Raw genomic sequence first — 20,659 nt, 5'->3', positions numbered from 1 at the left:
AAATGCCCATCCAAAAGCACTTATTGTTCACTGCACTGAATGCAGGTCCCAACTAACAGCACCCGTCTGAATTTAACAAAACCATAGACAATGCTCATTTCCTTACTGAAACTTGTCAGCTGGAGTTGACTCAATTCTATTTAAATAAAACCACTGGAAAGCCTTTTTCCACCCTCTTCTCCTGCAGCCCTGGGCTCCTCACCCAGCTGCATGTGCAAAGCAGCAGAACAAAACCCAACAACAAACAAAAAAATCAAGAGCTGCAGTGTCACAATTTTCCTGGGGAAACAGAGACAAAGGAACATTCACCCTGATTTTACCAGACCTCTGAGACCTGAGGACTCATAGACACAGTGAATGTATTAGCACAGAGCAGAGCTGCATGGGATAAAATATTTATGGCTTCTATTTCATCACTGGACCTGAAACAAGGCATGGTTAAACCTCCTCCTGAACCCCCTCCTCATTGTGGCCATGCCAGCAAAGCTTAGATCAGCAATAGTAGAAACAAAATGCTTGGAGACATAATTTCAGATACCCGTTATTTTTCTTTTTTCTCCCTTAATAAAGGCAGAAGCAGGAAATGCAAAGGGAATTCCAGCTGAAGCAACCTGCCCAGCTCCCAGCTGGGGCACTACGGGGGCTGAGACTATTTTAAGATAAGGAAAGGCTGACAACCTTCAGATGTCAACATTTAGCAGTAGGCAGTATTTCAAGTATTTACACAGCCATGTCCCTTTCTGAGGGAATGCAAACATTAGGGCTTTTTACACCAGAACTGCTGTGCAGAACAGGAAGTGTTATCAAGAAGGGGTTGAATACTTCCCCCACTCACTGAACTTGGGGGATTACTATTATAATTTGTGAAAAATGCTATATTCAAAGACCTGAAATAAGCCACAGACAAGACTGGAGATAACAATGCTTTATTTTTACATTTCAGCAACAGGAGAAATAATTGAAGATGAAATTATCTGCTTTGTTGTAAAGTATAAAAACATTTAATTATAAATATTTAGCTACAAAAGCGTGATTTATAAAATATAATCTGTGAAGATATATACACAGTTTAATCGTTTAGCAATTCTTTCACCTGACATTAAAGAGTAGAGGTTTTTCTATTTATTATTCCATGCTCACAGTTTAGTGCTCACAGTTTAAGAAGCAAAACAGATAAGTGAAAAGATGACTGGTGAGTTTTGTTCTGGGGAAAAAAAATAATTTTGCCATGAATTTGGGCAAGAGCAGAGGCAGAATTTCAGCAAATACATGTCTTGGAAGAGGTCTCTGAGGGAAGTTCCCCTGCCATGACCAACAGTGTTTATATCCAGACAAGCAGTGGGCATCTCAACATTTGTGGGCAAGTTCCCCGTGTTTCCAAGAAAAAAATGGCTAATAGTATAATGCAAGCCCTCAAAATTCAGTTCAGTTCAATGTGCTCACCTCCCTGCTCCCTGTGCAAGGGTTGTAAGCTCAGTATGCTGAGCTGGTGCCCTCTGCTGTGCCTCTAATGAAATCAAACAATGTCACCTTCATGATTCAGGCTATGAGCAAATTTCCAAATAGAAAACCCCAGTGTGCCATCCAATTGCACTGTCCAGCTGACAATATCTCCTAAAAACAGATACAGCTGCCTAAGCCTGGAAAATATCAGTGAAGTTGTACAGTACACTAAATATGATGGAATGTGAAAGAAGATAAATGGTCAGGCAACTCAGTTTTCTATTCCTCGTTTAAGAGAGCCAGCTTCTTCCCTTTGAAGTCTTGGGGAATCTCACCTCTGATTGAAAGGTTTGTTACTATGGCACTTCAGAGAAGAGAAACTGGAAGACTCTTCAACATGCTGGGTGGCAGAAAATGTTACAGGAAATGACAGTGAATTTGATCCATGTCCCTATAATTATCTTTCTCTCTTCACAGTGTTTTCATGGTGCCTGTGGCACGGGGCTTTGAGGAATAAGAAAAGGGTGACAACACCCAACAGCAGTACAAACATACAGAAGTCAAACTGTACTTTGTACACCCTGATTTACACAAGACCTCACTACTTGCCTGTAAGCAAGGAATGAATTAATACAGGATTAAGAGAAAGAAAATCTATAGGAAAGAATGAAGTAGGCAAACATGACGCTTGTCAGTGCTCACCCAGGATTTGCTACCTGCTGTTTCTGCTTTAGGGTCATGTACTCATAACAGTTCAGAGCAAACAGCCCCCACTATTCACATCATTATAAATGCATAGTAACTGCAAGAGTTGTGCCCTTAGGAGCTCAGGAGGATCTTCCGGAAAGAAAGGCTAGCAATGCTGTGATGAGTTTTAGGCAGGATCCAAGCAGTTCTGTCCAGGAGAGCCCTGATCTGGGAAAAGTACCAAGTCGTGTGCAATTTCAGAGTGCATATTGGCTGGTTGGTTACTGAGTAAATGCAGACTTTAACTCCCTGAAAGCTGCTCGGCGGTGCTTCCTTTCCTCCTCTTCCCGCTTGCGCTCATCCTGCTCAGCTTTTATCTCTGCTTCAAACTTACTGGCTGAGGAGAGGGCTTGAGCCTTTATGAGACAGAGAGAAAATAAACAAGTGTCAAGCCTTGCATCAGAGGGAGAGCCAAAGCCTGAGCTGCTCCCAAATGACCAACACAGAACTGCTTGCTGCACCTCCCAGTGCTTGCTGGGATCATCTGCCGGGACAGATCCAAGTATTAATTACACTGCAATGCTTGGGTATTTCCACACAATACCTATTACTTTCCTTTACTTTAACATCCACAAAAGAAAGGCCACTTATTAGTAAGTCACTAACAAGTGACTAAAACAAGGCCATCAGTACTGGGTCACATACATTATTTCTATTACCAGGCAGTAGGGCATAGGTTGTGAGTATGCAGTGGGAGAAACTACTGCAGAAAACACTCTGAATCACAGCCAAATCTGAGAACATCATACTACACCATGGATAATCTGCAGATCAAAGAGACATTGTTTACTTGCTGGCTATTTTTCCAGCTTTCATCTCAGTACATCTGCTGTGCAATAGCTGTGTTAGGCTCTTGGGAAAAAACTTCTTATATAAACAAGCAGGATTATTTTCCCTCCAAGAGAGCTTTCAGAAAGGGCGCTTTGTCAGCTTCGGATGGTGTACAGCTCTTTCTGCCAACCTCACGACCCTGCAGAATTATTTTGATTCCAAAGGTTACAGAGAAAGAGATATCTGAAATCCTACACTCCAAAACACTCCGTTCACTACTGAACTCAGAGTGTTCTGGTTGAGGGAGGTTTTGCAAAATGGGAAAACTCTGTCCCTATTGCATTAGTTTTTCAGGACACTTTTGTCTTTAAAAGAGGTCAGCCACCTAGTTCCAGCCACAGGGACACAGGTCAGCCAGTCACTGCTGGTGTGTTGCAGCCAGACATTGCTCTGGTGTGTTGACTGAGCCACAGAAAGACTCTAGCTAGAGTCCAATAAAATTTGAAAGGAAACTCAGCTACAGCTGAGTAGCTGAGCTTCAGCTACAGCTGAGTTTTTTCTTATTCCTCTGTGCTACATCATACCTTAGCTTCAAAGAAGTTCTTGGCTCCTTTAACTCCCTCAATGGATACATCTATCTCCGAGAGCTTCGCAAGAGTCAACAGGCCGCTGTCCTCCTCGAGTTCCCCAGCTGCAGCTTTATGGAAAATCAGCAGGAACTAGCAATACAGAGAGGAAACATTGAGGTTTTTCACTGAGGCTCAAACAACTTAAAATACAAGCAGTACAATCACCTGGAGAGGGATGGAGTTCACATTTCAGAGCAAAGGAAACGAGGTCTATATAAACCAAGTGGCAGCAAGGAGCTTGTGCTCCAGTACACAATCCTGTTACAGATTAAAAGCAGTAGCAATCTCACAGGAAAAGAAGGTTTCCTAGGAATCAGAGCCCTGGTAAAGCACAGTTCCTACCAAGCCAGAGCTTCTGTGTGGCCAGAGGAAGGAGGCCACCTCTGCACCTGCCCAGTACAACCACTGGGCAAGCTCAGATTTAGCTCTTTATGTCCCCATAAGCCCTCATAAGCCCTCCATCAGCTTCCCCAGTGTTCTAGGGACTCAGGTCACATCCCATGACAATGGAAGCAGGGCAAACACAGTTCTGGTTCACCTCAAGCTGAATGCCTCCCTGAACCAAGGCATTAGTGCAGTCTTTTTAGAGAGAACAGTAGCCCAGGTATAGGCCCTTGTGACAGAGTGGCTTGAACAAGAGTTCACAGAGCAAGCTGATGTGAAACTTCTGTCCTGCACTGGACCACGCCCATTTAACAAATCCAGAGTCATTTTAGCAGAGTGTGTACTGGGAAGCGAATTGCAAAGGGAAACAAAAAGAGTTGTATCTCATTCCACAAAAACATACTTTTTCTTTTTGTTTTAACAGAAGGAACAAAACCTGCCTGCCTAAAAATAAAGACCTCTGCACCACCATCCACCTGCTGACCAAACTCCAGATTAAGATGATGAAGCTCTAGGTGTACTTGCAGAGGTCCTGTAACTCCCTGCTATTCTTGGTGACCCCAGGAGGTGTTTCAGTGCTTGGAACAGTGCAGAGAGAACAGACACAAGGACAACCCACTCAGGTACAAAAGGAGCACAAAGCAACAAAGCTGTGCTAATGCAGCACTTCAGGCCAGGCCAGAGGGCTGCAGATACCAGGTAGGCTTGCCCTGAAATCCCTTTGCATAGGAACATCAAATATCTCTAGTGCTGTGCTCCTCAGACTGCCAGGCTGGGGAGTCTGATGTTTTCTATGGAGAGCCCGAGCGGCCCCAGAGGAGGGCAGCAGAGACACAGCAGTCACACTGAGACAGCCCTGCTTCAAGTTGCTCGCAGAAGCTGGTGGGAAAGCAAGAGTTTGGGTAGGCCTCCCATGAGGAAGGGTGTGGAGATGACAGCAGCGCTGGCTGCCCTCTCGCACAGGCAGCTCACCAGGCACTGCTCCGTGCAACAGCCTCTTAACCTATGAGTGCTCAGCACAGGGCAAGCAGAAAACAGGCTGGCCTTGGCAAGGGAATTTTCCTTCTCCAAGCACATTGTAGTTGGTTGATCCTGGCTGGATGCCAGGCTACCAAAGCCCTATCCCTCCCCTTCTCATCTGGATAGGGGAGAGAAAATATAACAAAAGTTCATGAGTTCTAAGGCCCTGGAGAAATTATTCACTAAAATACTGTCATAGGCAAAAAAGGCTCAACTTGGGGATATTAATTGAATTTATTACTACCAAAATTGGAGCAGGATGATGAGAAGTAAAATAAATCTTAAAGTCACCTTCCCCTCACCCCTCCCTCCTTGCCAGCTCTACCTCCTGTATCCAGCAGCACAGGGAGGTAGGGAATGGGGGTTATGGTCAGTTCTTCACAGGTTGTTCCTGCCACTGTGCAGGGAGAAGAGTCCTTCCCCTGCTCCAGCATGGGCTTCCCATGGGTTCACATCTTCCTTTCATGCAACCACCTGCTCTGGCATGGGTATCCTCCATGGGCTGCAAGAGGACAGCCTGTTTCACCACAGGCTGCAGGAGAACCTCAGCTCCAGTACCTGGATCACATCCTGTCCCTCCCTCTCCACTGACCCAGGTGTCTGCAAAGCTGTTCCTCTCACATATTCTCACTCCTCTCTTCTCTGGCCATAATTACCTCTGCACAAGAACTTTTTAACCTTCTTATATATGTTATCACAGAGCCATTACTATCATTCCTGATTGGCTCACTTTAGTCAGTGGCAGGTCTGTCCTGGAGCCAGCTGGCTTTGGCTTACCAGACACAGGGGAAGATTCTAACAGCTTCTCACAGAAGCCACTCCTTGTAGACCCCCTGCTATGAAAACCTGGCCATGCAAACCCAATACATACACATAAGAAACAAACCAAATACATGGTTCACTGGTTTTCACATAGGAAATAAATGGTTTCTTTTAGAAAGAAGCAAAATCCTCCCCAAGACATCCTCTCCCTCTGCTCAGATCCACTGGGCTCTGGCTAGTTCCCCTTTGCCACCACCAGGCACTGTGACACAGAGGGCTGGCAGCTAGGCTGCAATTAGTCAGGTTTCCTCCTGCTCCGCCCTGAAAGTCCCACTTCCTGGCACTGGAAAAGAGCAGTGGAGGCAGCACAATCCTGAGGTCTGATACAGCTGTCACCTGGGGAGGGACTGGGTCATGATTACAAGTGAGCATGAATCATCCTGAAACTAAGGGATGGCACAGCAGTCGTCTAGAAGAATATAGGCTGCTGTGGCCACAAAGGGCAGGCTGAGTTAAAGGAAACTTGGGACTAAAACACTGCTTAGGGTGGACAGAGCATAATTTTAGTCCCAAGGATCCAGCAAGGTGCACTATGGGACATCATGATGGTTCCCACAGGAGCTCAGCAGCAATCGCTCCAGCACACAGCCTGCAGCTCACCTTACCACCTTACCTTGAGGTATTGGTTCTTACTAACTAGAGAACACCAGCAATCTGCATTCAGCTCCCATTGCCAGCCTGTGTAACACCCTTGCTGGACCCAGGACACACCATGTGCAGCTAAGTCTCAAGGAAATGTCAACAGAGAAGCAAAAGTGAATAATGTAGGTAGGCACCTTTCAAAGCTCTGCTCTCAAAGAGGACAACATGACCCACACTTTCCAACCCACCAACCTGGTAAATGCTATCTGCTGTCACATCCTTCATGACCCAAGACCTACGACACAGAGCCAGGCTGGGCATCATGCAAGGAAAGGTGTGGGACTGACAGGCAGCAGCAGTAGCCTTGCAACAACAGCTTGCCAGAAAAGCAGTACTATGTAAGGATGTGGTTTGCACCAACCCTGGTAGCAAACACATCATGTGAGTCAACATCTCAGCTGGTGAGGGTATAGGGGGCAGTGGGTGGATTTCTGTGGGTTCTAAGTAGCAGCTCCAATTACACACTATCACAGCAATTAACTCCAGTTTCCAGGGGTAATGATGGAATTAGACAGTCAGAGGTGTGGGGGTTTTTCCCCCCACTATACCTTATCTTTTTAAGTCTAAATTTCATTGCTTGAGTCACAGCAGGAGTTTTGTACAGTTAATTGTTAATGTATTGGTGGACGTTCAAAGGTCAATGGCCAGGCCACAAGAATAGTACGTTCATGCAGGTATGCCAGGACTTGGTATTCTCTGGATAGGCAGACAGGAGCCCTCCAATACTATAGATGCACACTACTGAGTTCAGACACTCATTTAAACCAGGTTTCTCCTGATATAATCTGAATGACCCAAGTCAGTTTAGTCACCCTTCACATGCTTGCCACCACCAATGAGAAGCAGAATGGGACAGGCCTATGGTTGAGGTCTCCTGACCCACCAGGAAACCTGCTTCCTTGTCAGCCCTCTGCCTGAACACAGTAGCTGGACAGGGCACACCTGCAGCAAGGCAAGAAGCATCCTGCTCCTCTCTACCACAGGAAGCTTTGTGTGTCTGCCAAAGCTGCTGTGTAATTTGTCTCCAGAGCTCTGCCAGTGATGCTCTCTCATTCCAACCCATGGGCCTCTTCATGCAAGCTTGTTGCATGACCATTGTTTTCCCTTCTGGCAAGACACTTCAACAGCACCAGCTGCTGTGTGCCACATGCCAGAGGCTGGCAGCACAGGCACCCCTGCAGGAGGCTGTGCTCCAAACAGGTGGCAGCAGAAGAGGAGCTGCTCTGCTACTCGTGCCATGCCACTGATGCTAGGACATAGCATCTTTCAGGGCCCTGAGGATAAAGACATTTCTCTTCCATGGGAGAGAGCCCCTGCAGCAAGCCCAGAGGCTGCCCCCAGCTCTTCACCTGCAATGAAGGGTGGCCCAGAACGCACACAAAGGGCTCCTCAGTCTACACAGTGATTTGGCAATCAGAGACCTGGGGCCATGGGCATGGTGCTTTTCCTGCTCCACTGGATTCTTTGCTACTTCCAGTTCACCTCTGACCGGGCAGCAGGGAACTCAGGGACAGGTTCTCAGTTCCCAAATTTGCATATCCTTTCCCCTCTCTTGTAACCCACGTCTTTGGCCTCTGTCTTTTTGTGCTGCCCTCTTGCAGTGAAATAAATCCAACAAAGCTCTTGGGGCACAAAAGCAGAGGAACGTGGTGTGATGTGCCAGTGCAGAGAGATGGTGCAGCAGCTCTGTGAGTGACAGCCACCCCTCATGCCCCAACCAGCCCAGCCAGTCACAGGCCTCGGCTGCTCATCCTCCCTCCCAGCACTGACAAAGCTTGCAAACTTCCACAATGGAGAGCCTGACATTCTGAGCCCTGCCCTGGAAGAGGCATGGTGAGAGCATCATGCCTGCAGAAACCAGGGAGCCCAGCTGGGGCCCACTGCAGGCATCCGACGGGACAGAAGGAAGCAGCACAGCCCTCAAAACCGGTGCAGGACATACACAGTGCTGCCCCTCCTCTTGCTACCTAAGAGGCTGTGGGTTAATTCAGAAAACCACAGTGTGACATTTGCTTGTGGCCAAGCCAGCTATCAAAGTCTGAGAGGAGGAGATGATGCAACAGGAGCTTTTGGTACCTGGGTTCCCCCTTTCTGCTGAGATTATATGGGTACCCCTGAGTACATGCAGGTCACTGCTCAAATTTCCTCTCTTCCTCTGCCTAGCAGAGGATTCTGGCCTGTCCTCCCAGCTGTCACAATACAGTGGTAACAGACAGACCTGTTTGAGCTGTGTCCCTGCTGAGCCAGCATGCAGTACCAAACTGCTGCATCCACACATTTATTCCTTGCTGTAGGGATGGGACCACCCCTCATAAAGCTTGCCATGGCTGGTCACTGCATGATGTAGAGAGGGTCCCAATACCAACTGGAAGAGAGAACCTTTTGTGCCCCATGAGATGAGCTGCTCCAAGCGGAGCTCCTGCACTGCACCAGCTGCTGTACCACAGGAGCCAAGCAATGAGACCTGGAAACTCAAGGGACATAACTCCCTCCAGCTACAACAGGGAGCTCAGTGAGCACTCCCAGCAGCTGCAACAGGGCTCAAATGTGCTTCCAAAGCAAGCAGGGAGGTTGGAGAGCTTTGGTATCAGGTACCATGACTGCCACATGGAGATGGAGTTTAACAGCGCTCCGCACCTCGAGACGGGGAAGCCCACTGCCTTCACTACTGCATCCCACCACTGGAAAAACACAGAGGGGAGAGGGCTACCTACAGCCCACAGATATGGAGCCCAGCTGCCTCTTCCTTCAACCCCACAGCCACACCCCTGTCTGTTACTGCAGCCACCCTCACCTCACGGAAGCTGAGCTTCCCATCAAAGTCTTCATCCACCTCCTTGATCATGTTCTTCAGCCCCAGGTGGGTCTGCGGAGCTCCCAGCTTTTCCATCATGAGCTTCAGCTCCATCAGGTCGATATATCCATCCCGTCCTGAGTCATATCTGCAGGGTACAAAGGGGAAAGGGTTAACCCTCACCATCCCCATACTCATCCACCCAGAAGAGGAACTGTGCACATGGACAAAAGTCACTGTGTGAGTCAAAGCTTAGGGGAGAGCGGAAGCTGCATGACATGGCCAGTACTAAGATATATTAAGCTCAGACAAGTAGCTGTCAGCTTTCAGAGCTGTCTCACTAAAGAGAGAAGTACTCAGGGGAGCTCAGACCAAACAACCCACACAGAAGGAGCACAGAGGAACTCAGCTTATCTCAGTGGGATTTCCATTTCACCCACTTGCCTGTCCAGCACAAAGGACTTGCACGCAGCTTACACCATGCACCAATGTGGTGAGGCAAAGGCATGCAGAGTCAGCTGCTGCCAGGTTTCCAGCTAGTTTCAAGGAGAAACAGGAAGCAGAGACCAAGCAGAAAGCAAACTTTCTCTGTAAGCAAAACTCTTCCCTCCTAGCTGTTAAGATCTTTTCTCTCCAAAATGCTTTTGTACTACAACAAGCACCGCTATAAGAGCTGCACTTCAGGGCAGCTGTTTATTCTGTGTCCCTGGGCAGGGCAGAAAGACAGTTCCAGGGGAACACAGCAATTCTAACCAGGGCTGTGGTACCAGGGCTGCGGTACCAGGGCTGCACCACAGGGCCAGACTGGCAGAGGAAACCAGTGCCCACCTCCAGAAGCAAGACTAGAGTGGAACCATGCTCTCTATGGAGCACAAAGGACTGCAAGGACTGTTCAGAAGAGAGCACCAGTGCAAGGGGAAGAGTGCTTTAGGGATGGGGAGGCAGCAAGTGATCTGCTGTGCACAGCCTGGGACTGTGCACCAACTCCTCCCAACATCTGCTGTGGGTGTGAGTAAAGCATCCGCCCATCCAGCAACCAGCACTTCACACCCACCAGGGCTATCACCAGCTTTCAAAGTCCAAAAGCTGCAGGGATGGGTGCTGTTATCAGCTGCTCAACAGCCCTCTTTCATCCTGGTCTTGCCATCAAGGTTCAGCACAGAGCTAGGGCTTCACAGGAGAGGACAGGGAAGAGTCTTCCAAGGTGGGCTCAGCCTTGGCATACAGCCTACCACTGCCCCCCTGCCACCCTCTCAACCCTGACAGAGCTAAATCCTTTCAACCATTCAGAAGGAAACCCTAGGCACAGTGCCGAAGCTTTCTAGTGGGCAGGAGCCAGCCAAATCCCCCCACCCATCATCTTTTATTGACTATTAGCACTCTTCCAAAGAAATGAGGGCTGTAGCCATCCCAGACAAAGATCTGCACAGTTGTGGTTACCCTGGAAGAAAGCCCTTTCCAGCTGAAAAACCTCACAGCCACAGAGGAAGCTGTGGCAAAGGAAGGCACGAACAAAGCCACCAGCCCCAAACTGCGTACAGGCGTGAGCAGCACAAGGCAGAGCTGCAGCCAAGATCTCTGCCCCTGCTTTCATGAGCATAGGCACAATATGTTTTTTCCCCAAACTAGGGTGGCCTCCATGACTTTGCAGAGTCCCACCACCCCCACAAGTACTTCTGATACTCCCTGTGGCTCTTAGTTTCCAAGGGTCCCAGGGCTAAGAGACTTCCAATGACAGGGACATAACTGCCAGACTATGCTGGCACAGAGCCCCTGTTACCAATCTGCCTGCACTATCTATCTATACCCAGCAAACCCATGAGCCCACCAGGCTGGACCACCTTCTCAAAAACTAGGAAAGAAACCTCCATCAGAGCAGAAACCAGGTCACAGACCTGGGATGTCACAAGGAAGAAGTACAGCAGGTTCTTCACAGCAAGGAAGGTGTCAGTTAATTAAAGCACATTCACAGCATTACCCAACCCAGCACTGAGATGCACTTCTAAGACATCACAGAAGCATAGCAAGTGCAATATTTAATTGTCAATTTGCTTTTCTTTCAAGTTTGGGAGAAAGGGTACAGAGCTGTCACTGTTGAAGATGCAGTGCCTTTGATTAGACACAGCAGCAAAAAAAAAAAAAAGTGCAATGGCAGAAAGGCATCTGGGATTGCATTTTTTGGGGGGGCTAGCAGGCTCATGCTGTCCATTGGCTGGATGCAGAAGCAAAGTAATACCGAGGGCTGTTCATCTGGGGTTGGGACACTGCCCAGCCCCGCACGGAAGCTCTGTGTAAAAAGATGAAGGCAGAAGTAGGGCACAAGCCCAGCCCGTGCCTGCTGTGGTCATCTCACCCTCCTGTTATGGACACTATCTGTAGGTAAACACTGGCCCAGGGGTCAGTACACTGCCCTGAAAGGGTTAAGCATGGGGCACAGCTTCAGGGCTCATCCCTGCAGAGAGGCAGGACAAAGCCAGGATTGTGAGAAATGGGGTCTTGCCAACAGCAGGCCTGGCTGAGCAGCACTCTGTACCAGCCACACAATGGGTGTTGAGCATGAGTACAGCTGGTGCTGAGAAGCACCCAGAAATCAGGTTACCAGTCCCCTACACTCAGGGACAGCCAGACAGAGGGGCACTGAAACCCAATGGCAGCACCCTGCAAACTGCTACATTCCCTCCCTGCCCCCTCGCCTCCTAAAACAGCCAAACTATTTTAGGACCTGGGTACAGCCACCCAGCTGCTGCACAGCCAGACTATTTAGGGAGAGGCATATTTACATGGCACGAGAAACAGCACTATTCATTCCCCACCACCCACCCCCAACAGATCCAGGCATTCAGCACTGTGGGGCACAATGCAGACTGCACCTTGCTGGTCAGTTGATGCTCCCAGCACACCTCAGTCCTACCAAAGACCCCACAGTCTGCCTTTCAAGAGATTATAAAACTCCCCTGTCTGCCTTTTGGGAGCCCCCTTTCAGGACCCTGGGCTCAGACAGCCCCGGACACCTCTCACACACAGCTGCCTGCACCCTGGTGATGGACAGCCATTACCTTCACAGAAAGAGCTGGAAGAGGGCACCAAGGCAAGTTAAACACACCCCAGCATCCGGGGGAGCCATCCCAACCTGATCTCCGGGAGTGGCATGGCAAGAGCACGCAGCACTGAGGTGCCTGGCGAGCCCTGCCATCACTCACTGTCCTGCTGTGACACCAGAGCTTTGCTTCCTTCACACTCAAAGCTCCCTGGGGCATGAGCCAAGCCTCACCCGAGTGATGCACAGGCATTACAGACAGAGGGGAATTGTGTCAACAGGCACAGACATCTCATGTCACAGGAAGGTGACTCCAGCAGCAGGTCAGTGCCACGGCTACAGCACATCCCACCCGGAACAGCTGGGATGCCGCAGGCAGGTACGGGCACCGTGGCCGCTGTGATGAAACTTTGCCACACTGCTGCCACAGCAGTGTTCCTGGCAGCAGTGAGACAAGGCAGTGGCTGCCAAAATCTGCTGCAACAAGGATGCACCCAGATTCTCATGCTGGCTCGCTTCCACCCAGACTGCAGAGCATGCCTGGCTGCTGAAGCACTGGGAGAGGAAAGCAGGAGACAAAACCAGAGGAAGGAGGGAATACTTGCTGAACAGACTTGTGTCTCTTAGGCACAAACATGGCACTGGTATTCCACAGGTGCTGGGGGTTTACATCGCAGAAGAAAGAGGGATCAGGAAGGGAGGACAAAGGAGATGCCAAGGACTGCATCACCTGTAGTGACTCTGTAGTCACGTTCCAGCTGCCTCTAAACCCCACTTAACAAAAAAAGGACAACTGAATGAGAAATTACAGATGCTGAAGGATCAAAGAGCAGTTTCTAAACATGGACATTTCTTGAGAAAAGCTGGAATGAGAACCTGCTCTCCCCATACATGTTTGCTGCACCTTAGCTTACTTCACATACTATGGGCACCTGTACTTTGATCTGCAGTTCCTGTATGCTGCAATGGCCTAACTGAGGCTTTGAAGTAAAGCAGTTGGAATAATGGTGCTAAAGTAATAATCTCCTCTTAAATATTTCAAATCCTAAGTAGCACTTTATTCCCTCTGAGCATTGTGTTTCACCTTACATGGAGAAGGTGGTGCTAATCTCTGCTCCTTGATATCTAGTGATAGGATAAATGGGAATGGTTCAAAACTGCCTCAGAGGAGATCAGACTGGACCTGAGGAAGCCTTTTTTTCAGCCTGAGAGGATTGTCAGACCCTGGAACAGGCTTCCTAGAAAGGTGGTCAGTGCCCCAAGCCTGTCAGTGTTTAAGAGACATTTAGACAATGCCCTTAATAACAGGGCTTAACTTTTGGTCAGCGCTGAAGCAATCAGGCAGTTGAACTAGATGGGATCATTGGTGCTCCATTCCAAATGGAATAGTCAATTCTATTGCCAAGAGCTTTGGAAACAATTCCTCCATACCAGGGTGGGGACAGGAACAGGCTCCTCAGCCACACGCAGCTTCATCCTCCCAGCCCAGGCAGAAGGAGCTCTCCTGCTCTTGGAGGGACATGAGGGCAAGATGAGACTCTCCTCCACTAAGATCTTCTCCAAGACGTTGGGCAAGACCTGCAGGCCCAGACAGAGTCCCCATGGGAATAACCTTCCTGCCCACTGCAAGTCCACAGACAGCCGGTCACATACGGCCCACGGCACCTCTGGAGAGAGCAGGTCTGCTGCAGCATGTCAGATGAGGCTGAGACACCTGGCAAAGTGGCTCCAGGAGGGCAAGGGGACATCACAGCCTCTCCTACCAGCCAGATACAATGCACTTATGCAATGTGTGGGCAACACATGAAATTCCCTAGATATAAAAAGCAATAGCAAGGCTGGAATTTCTCCACTCCCTCGCACCCCAATGATGAAGCTGCTCTGTTTTCCTCCCCCCTACATTTCTCATAAAGGTCATCCCTGCCAGGCAGAGCCTCACTGCCTGGCTTTCACTTCCCCCTCTGTCATTTTCCTGGACAAAGATGGCACCAAGTGGAGCTGTGAGACTCTGGAGGCCCTGAGAGTTCACTTAGACAACTCAGGAAAGAGAGTTTATCATGGTCCTCACATATTTTCAGAATAGGCAGCTAATTAGGTCACATTATAATTAGCCAGAGTCTGCCTTAGGAGACTTCCTGGTTTCTGCCAAAAAATATACCCACCATGAAAGCTGCCTGCACCCAGCACTCCAGCAGATACCTGCATCCCATCTCCAGTGGAATGGGGCCAAAAAGGAGAGATGCTGACAAGAGGAGGCTTGGGCAAGAGAGGGGGGAAAGTGAGCCCAACTGCAGCAGCCAGAGCAAAGAGCATTATTTCTGCTCTGGAAGGATGCTCTTAGTGTAGCCAGCAGAACACAGCACTGGATGGAGCACTATCTTTTGAGAAGACCCACTTTCAGAAGAGTTCTTTGCTTCCACCCTGGCAGTCACAGCCACCATCCATACCATGGGATGGCCTGACAGGCATTCAGGGTAGCCACTATCACCAAGACGTCTTTTTCAGCTGGAACACCATGACCCAGCCCACATCATGCACAGGACCACAGGTTCAAATTTAGTCTGAATTACAGATTTAAAAGTCCCACTAAACTGATAAGAAACATTTTATTAGATGGGAAGTTTTGTAGTGGAAACCTGGCATCCTGTGGCAATGAGAAGATACTAAAGGAAAAAAATAAGAGAGGGATGGAGGGATGTAAGAAAGACCCCGAGTTGTGGTGGCCTGGGCCAATAAGCCATACAGAGAATTAAAGCCTTAATCACATTAACTCAAGCTCTGACTGACAGGAATTAAGGGGAACATTTCCTCTCCTCATGGAGCACGTGATGTCAGCCAATAGTTGAGACAGGTCACTGGCAGCAGATGGACCAAAGACAAGATCCTCTGCCACTGCAAACCTCAGGTGCCTGTAACAGTGAACACCAGGACACGGTTTCCTGGCTGCCTGTCCAGGAAACACAATAGGGGACCATGCAGCCCACCTTCTCCCCCCTTTGGCATCAGCAGTTCTCAGGGTATGCAATGCTTTCCAGCTACATTGACCAGCTGATTAGCATTCAACTGCAAAGCCTAGCTTTTCCTGCTTACAAGGCCAGTGTTTAATGAGCTCATTGTTGAAAAATTAGGCTGCAGTTCAGCTCTTCCACTTTTTATTTCCCAAAACCACCGCCATTTCTTTACTCTTCCCTATTGAGGCAGTGCCACTGCCCAGTCCAGGCTCTCACACACAGTTTTCAGGCCTTGCCTGCATTGTTTGTCCTCCAGTCCGCACAGCACCATGTCTCAGCATTCCATAGAGTGGATCTCCTTTAAGCACAGTGAAAAGGGGCACAGGAGAGAGTGGAGCAGCAGTCCCGCCTGGACCACCTCGCTTCCTGCACCAGCTGCCAACACAACACTGCCTGTGCAACAAAGAACTCCAAACTCCAGCAGGCTCACAAAAGCCCATCGCCTGGTCTCCTGTAGCAACAGCCTGGCTGGGACAGGCAACACCCAGCAGTGCTGAGAGCTGACAGCATTCAACCAGCTCCTGATATCCTCACAACAATCCAAGGTGCCCAAGGCAGCTTTCAGCTAGGAGAGCAATGATCTAACGAGTTACAAATCTCACTTCAGTCACCTCCATAAGGTGAAGTACATCTTCACACCTTGCTCTACAGTCCTCCCATCTCCTGCCTGGCAGCGGCTCCCTCCCAGTCTGGCAGGTTGTTGTGGGGCTGGGAGGACACTGGCCCTCAGGACGGGTCTGTGGTGCTGGAGGGAAAACTGAGTGCGGACAAAGGTACCCAGACACAGCCTAACTGCAGGAGCAGGACAGAGTCTGGAGGAGAGAAAAAGGCAGGATCATGGTCCCGCGGAGGGCCAAGCCTTTCTGCTTACAGAAGCAGCTTTCCCTGTGGCTAGCAGCAGCTTGACTTTAACACAAACCTTCCTGCTGGGAGGGGAATCCCATCCCAGCCCCCCACGAAAGGAGTAGCAAGAGGAAGCTGCGCTCAACCTTTGCTTGGGTACACTGGAGGGAGCACCAAGCCCGGCAGACAGGACTTTGCGTGGAGCTAGGACACTGCCAGGCAGAGCCAGTAAGACTGCTAGGGGTGCTCAGGGTCGCAGTTGTTTCGGGCAAATGTCCAGCGCCTCTGCGGGGCCCCGGGACATAGACCCACTTGGTACCCCAGGATGTGGGGCAGAAGACTGCCTGTGCTCTCCCCCCGTCCTACCCAGAGCGTCCCGCAAAGCCATAGCTCCTGGGTGCCACCAGAAACAGCCGCCGTTCCAATCCCAGGCAGAGCAGAGGCCGTGAGTTAAAAGCAGGGCTGAGCCTCAGGCAAACTCTACGAGCACCCCCGGCAAAGCACAGGGACAATCTGGGGATCAGATGGCGCTGCGAACGCGCCGCGGCTTCCTCCAGCCCGACCGCAAAACCGCGGAGAAATGCGAGCGTGCCGCTGAGAGCGGGCAGCCCTTTTCCAGATGTGCCCCCGGGGGCCGGCGCCGGGAGGGGCTGCGGGGGAAGGCAGAGCCCCAGCCCCAGAGCCCACGGGCCGGGCAGCGAGCCCCCCGCCCCGCTCCCGCCCCACTCACAGGCGGAACATGCGCTCCATGTCCTTGATCTGCCGGCGGCTGAACTCCTTGAACTCGGTGTAGGGGTTGAAGACGGCGGCCCGCCGGGGCTGCGCCGCGCCCTCGTTTATGTCCTGCCGCCGGCACAGCTTAGCGCTCAGCTCTGCGCCCGCACTGGCCGTCAAGCAGCTCCGCTCTTCCACGTCCCCGGCCGCCGCCGCGCCCTTGACCGCCTCTGCCTCGCCCTCCGCCGCTGCCCCACTCTCCTCCAGCTGCAGCCGCCGCTGCAGCTTCTGCGCCAGCTCCTGCGAGGCCATGGCCCGGCGCTCCCGCCGGCGAGCCGCACTGCTGCCCGCGTTTGCCCTGCTTCGCTCTAGCCAGGACCGCCCGCCCCGGTGCGCAACTTTATTCCCTCGCTTGGAGGGAGCAGGGCGGGACGGGGCGGGACGGGGCGGAGGGAGGCTGGGACAGGGCGGGCACTTAAGGAGGAGCGGCGGGACGGGGAAGAAGGGAGGGAGGTGGGTGGGGGGAAAGAGGGAGGTCGTGGGGGTTGTTGCCGCTGCATGCGGAGGTACCCTGCGCATGTGGTGCGCTTCTGTCCCCCAGGCTGACCTCTGACGTGTATGCTCTCCCACACAGCAGCCATCCCCACACAGATGACCCACACAGGCTGTCTCCCCACATCCTCATGCAGGGAACCCCCCACTCCATGGTCACTTTCCGACGCATCCCTCAACCGATAGGGTCCTTCACAGGTCCCCCTTACACCCCACAGCAGGGCGCCGTACTGGTGCTGGGATGCACAGACCGCGTACACCCTACCGCGCTGCCTGCTCCGCTCCGTTCCGTGGGGCGAGACGTGCCCCGAACCCGACCGGGAGCCCCCCGCGCTCGGGAAGAGCAGCGGGACCCCGTCGGCTCACCAGGTGCTTCAGGGATGACGGAGATCAGGCTTGCCCCGCACCAGGGCAGCGGGACCCCTTAAGCCCCTCTACGCGCCTCCCTTCTCTTACCTCCTTGATCTAAAATTAGCCCAGGACAAAGCTCGGCTCAGGCCTGGATTCCCTCTCCTTCCCTAGAGAGCACGGGCAGCAGGCGGCCTCTTCCCACCACCCACCCCCCTTTCCCAGGACAGTGCCCAAAGCCACCTCTGCTGTCCCCCCGGCTCTAGCAGGGGTGTCTCTCCCAGGACTGTCAGTCCCTCGCCTGGCTGATGTGAGCCTGATGGCGTACCCGAGATGGTATTAGATCTGGCGTGGGGCGGTTTAGGGTGGCGGCTGATGGGATTTACCCACCGAGGAGGAGGGGGAGAGAAAAGAACCGGCTCGGACACGCCGCCTGCTTATGGCTCCCGCGTGCCCGAGCCTGTGCGTCACGGGGAACCGGTCCCAGCATCTGTTATGTGGCTGTTTGACACCTCCGGGCAGGTAGGAAGCAGTTCTCTGATGTGGTGACCTGCAGCTGACCCTTTTGGATAAGCTCATTCCCACCAAACCTACTCAGAAAATGACTGATTAGGCCATTTGCAGCCACCCTGCCCCTCCATACTGCCTGGGCAGCTCTAGGCTGCCCCAGCGAGGGTCAGGAGGCTCAGGAAGGCTTCAGGTTCACCACAGCATGTGACACAGGAAGGCCACTGCAGGTATATTACACCAGGACTGCCTGAAAACGGGCAACTGTGTGGAAGGGGTGGCATGTGCTATGCCCACACTGCATTGCCCTCACGCGGTACCATGTCTGTGATGGAGAGACGTGGCACCTTCCACCAGAGAGGAATGGGGAGGAGAGCGGGGAGCTCTGCCTGGGTCAATGGCCACCCTGAAGAACAACGAGCCCAACAACACAAGGCGCTTCTGTGCCTGCAGGGTGTCCAGGGAAAAGAGTAGCTGAGGGTGAGATCAGCAAGTGCAAAGCCAGGCTGCCATCTGGTGGAAATAGAGCTCTAGGCTACAGCTGTGGGTGAGAGAAGGCCGCGAGGGAGAGGTAGGGGAGGGAAGGAAAGGGATAAACAAGGGAAGGGGAAAAGGAAGAAAGGTAAGGCAGGGATTTGCATGGCCTTCCCTTCCCATTCCCGTTCCAGCTCCATCCCTAAAGTTGTTATCCTGGCTCCGTAATTCCTATCACAGACACACAGTCCTGTCCCAGCCCTACAGTGATTCCAGCCCCACAAGCTCCACCGGCTCTGATGTTTCTGCTGCAGCTCTACATCCTCCTGATGCTGCCATGTGAAGCTGCTACTGGATCAAGGCAGGATCTTCATTTCAGCTTCAGCTCTCTGATACTTCATCTTCAGCTCTAGAACCCATATTCCAGCTCCAGTCCTGCAGTGCCTATCCCAGCCCCAAAGCCCCTATCTTGCCCCACAGTGGTTCTACCCTAAGCCCCACATTCTGTATGTAACCACCAGCTCTGCTGCCTCAGTTCCAGCTCCTCAGCTTTCCACTGCCTCTGCTGAAAGCTGCTCCTGGCTGTTGACAAGGTGATGAATCAGTAACTGTCAGCACTTAAATATCTCTATGACCTGCCAGATTCATCCCAATGGGGCCCCAACTTTGGGGGCAAATGAGCCCTGGCCTGCAGCACACACCTTGCCTTGCACCTCACCTGCCCACAGGACCCTCAGCCAGCATTAGGTGCTGGAAACAGTGGTTTGATCCCTGGTTCTGCACCCCAAAAGGTGCCCCCAGGCTGTCTCTGAGCCCCAGGAGCAGCCCTGAGACCTCCACTCCCAGCTTGTAGGTGGTACCATTGCTGCGAGGGCTGAAACTTCCCTGACAGCTCCTGCAGCCCCCAAGCTTCAGCTCCATCCCCTCCCCATGGGATTTATCCACCTCCAGCCTCACCATATCCATTGCTCCACATCCGATTGGGTCTAGATCCAGGTTTATTTTCCACTGATTCTATTTATTATTTATTCTCTTAGTTTTACATTATCCTAGTTGTATTAAGATTTATTTATACTGTTGCATTGTCATATTTTTATTTTATTATATATTTTGTTAAATTCTGTTACTAGATATATGATGTTTTTAAAGTAAGAACTATAGGGCTGCAGCTGTGAGGCCAGAGGGTATATTGAAGCCCCTGGGGCTGAATCCAGACCCAAACTGAGGTGGAGCAATGAAAACTCTGGGGCTGGATAAATCCCATGCGTCTGAGGGTAGAATCACTGTGGGGCTGTGTAACAAGATGTTCAGCCCTAAAATGTGGTCAAACAACTCAAACAATGCCCTATTTTGCAAGCTACCAATGGTGGGCTGAGAGGGGCATCGTGTGCTGGTATTTCGTGTTGAATCATGATAAAAATCTGGCACAATGTCTCAATCTGGCAGCCTCAAATCAACCTGCTCATAACAAAAGAAAGCTTTGGCAGATAAACTGCTAAACTGACCTGTAGGCACATCACTGGTGGTCACCTCCCCCACACTATAAAAGTCCAGTCCACTTTCCATAGAGGAGGTTCTTCTAATATATTCCTCCTTGCAGTGTGTGGAGATTCTTCCATTGGGTTTTAGGGATGCTCTCCAAGGATACTCCTAAAGGAGTTAGAAGAAAGAGATTTGTCGAGAGTCGTCGGTGTGGGTGACTTACATCAGTCTCTAGTAATGGTTTCTTTTTGCTAGCTTTAATATAATTGCTTTGATATTGCTTTGATATAATGCACAATCCTGTCTTGTAATATAATAGTTTCAGATTTTATAGTGTGCAGTAAACAATTCTGATTGATTTATTTTTGTCTAATCATTTATCATAATAAATAATTCATTCGTATAAAAATACATCTAATTTGCTGTCATTAAAACCTGT

General features: G+C 50.8%; 1 protein-coding gene across 1 annotated transcript; it reads right to left on the bottom strand.

Moving 5' to 3' along the window:
- Positions 1-910: 910 nt before the first annotated feature.
- On the bottom strand, positions 911-17,265 carry EFHD1 (EF-hand domain family member D1). The gene is made up of 4 exons (XM_059855185.1): positions 16,874-17,265; positions 9,253-9,400; positions 3,546-3,680; positions 911-2,546 (listed from the first exon to the last, which is right to left on the bottom strand). The coding sequence occupies exons 1-4, from the start codon at positions 17,167-17,169 to the stop codon at positions 2,412-2,414; spliced, it is 714 nt and encodes a 237-aa protein (XP_059711168.1). The 5' UTR covers positions 17,170-17,265; the 3' UTR covers positions 911-2,411.
- Between the last annotated feature and the right edge of the window lie 3,394 nt (positions 17,266-20,659).

Source organism: Haemorhous mexicanus, chromosome 10 (assembly GCF_027477595.1).
Source record: "Haemorhous mexicanus isolate bHaeMex1 chromosome 10, bHaeMex1.pri, whole genome shotgun sequence".
NCBI classification, from domain to species: domain Eukaryota; kingdom Metazoa; phylum Chordata; class Aves; order Passeriformes; family Fringillidae; genus Haemorhous; species Haemorhous mexicanus.
The sequence above is the reverse complement of the archived record's forward strand: the minus strand, read 5'-3'. Positions and strand labels throughout refer to the sequence as shown.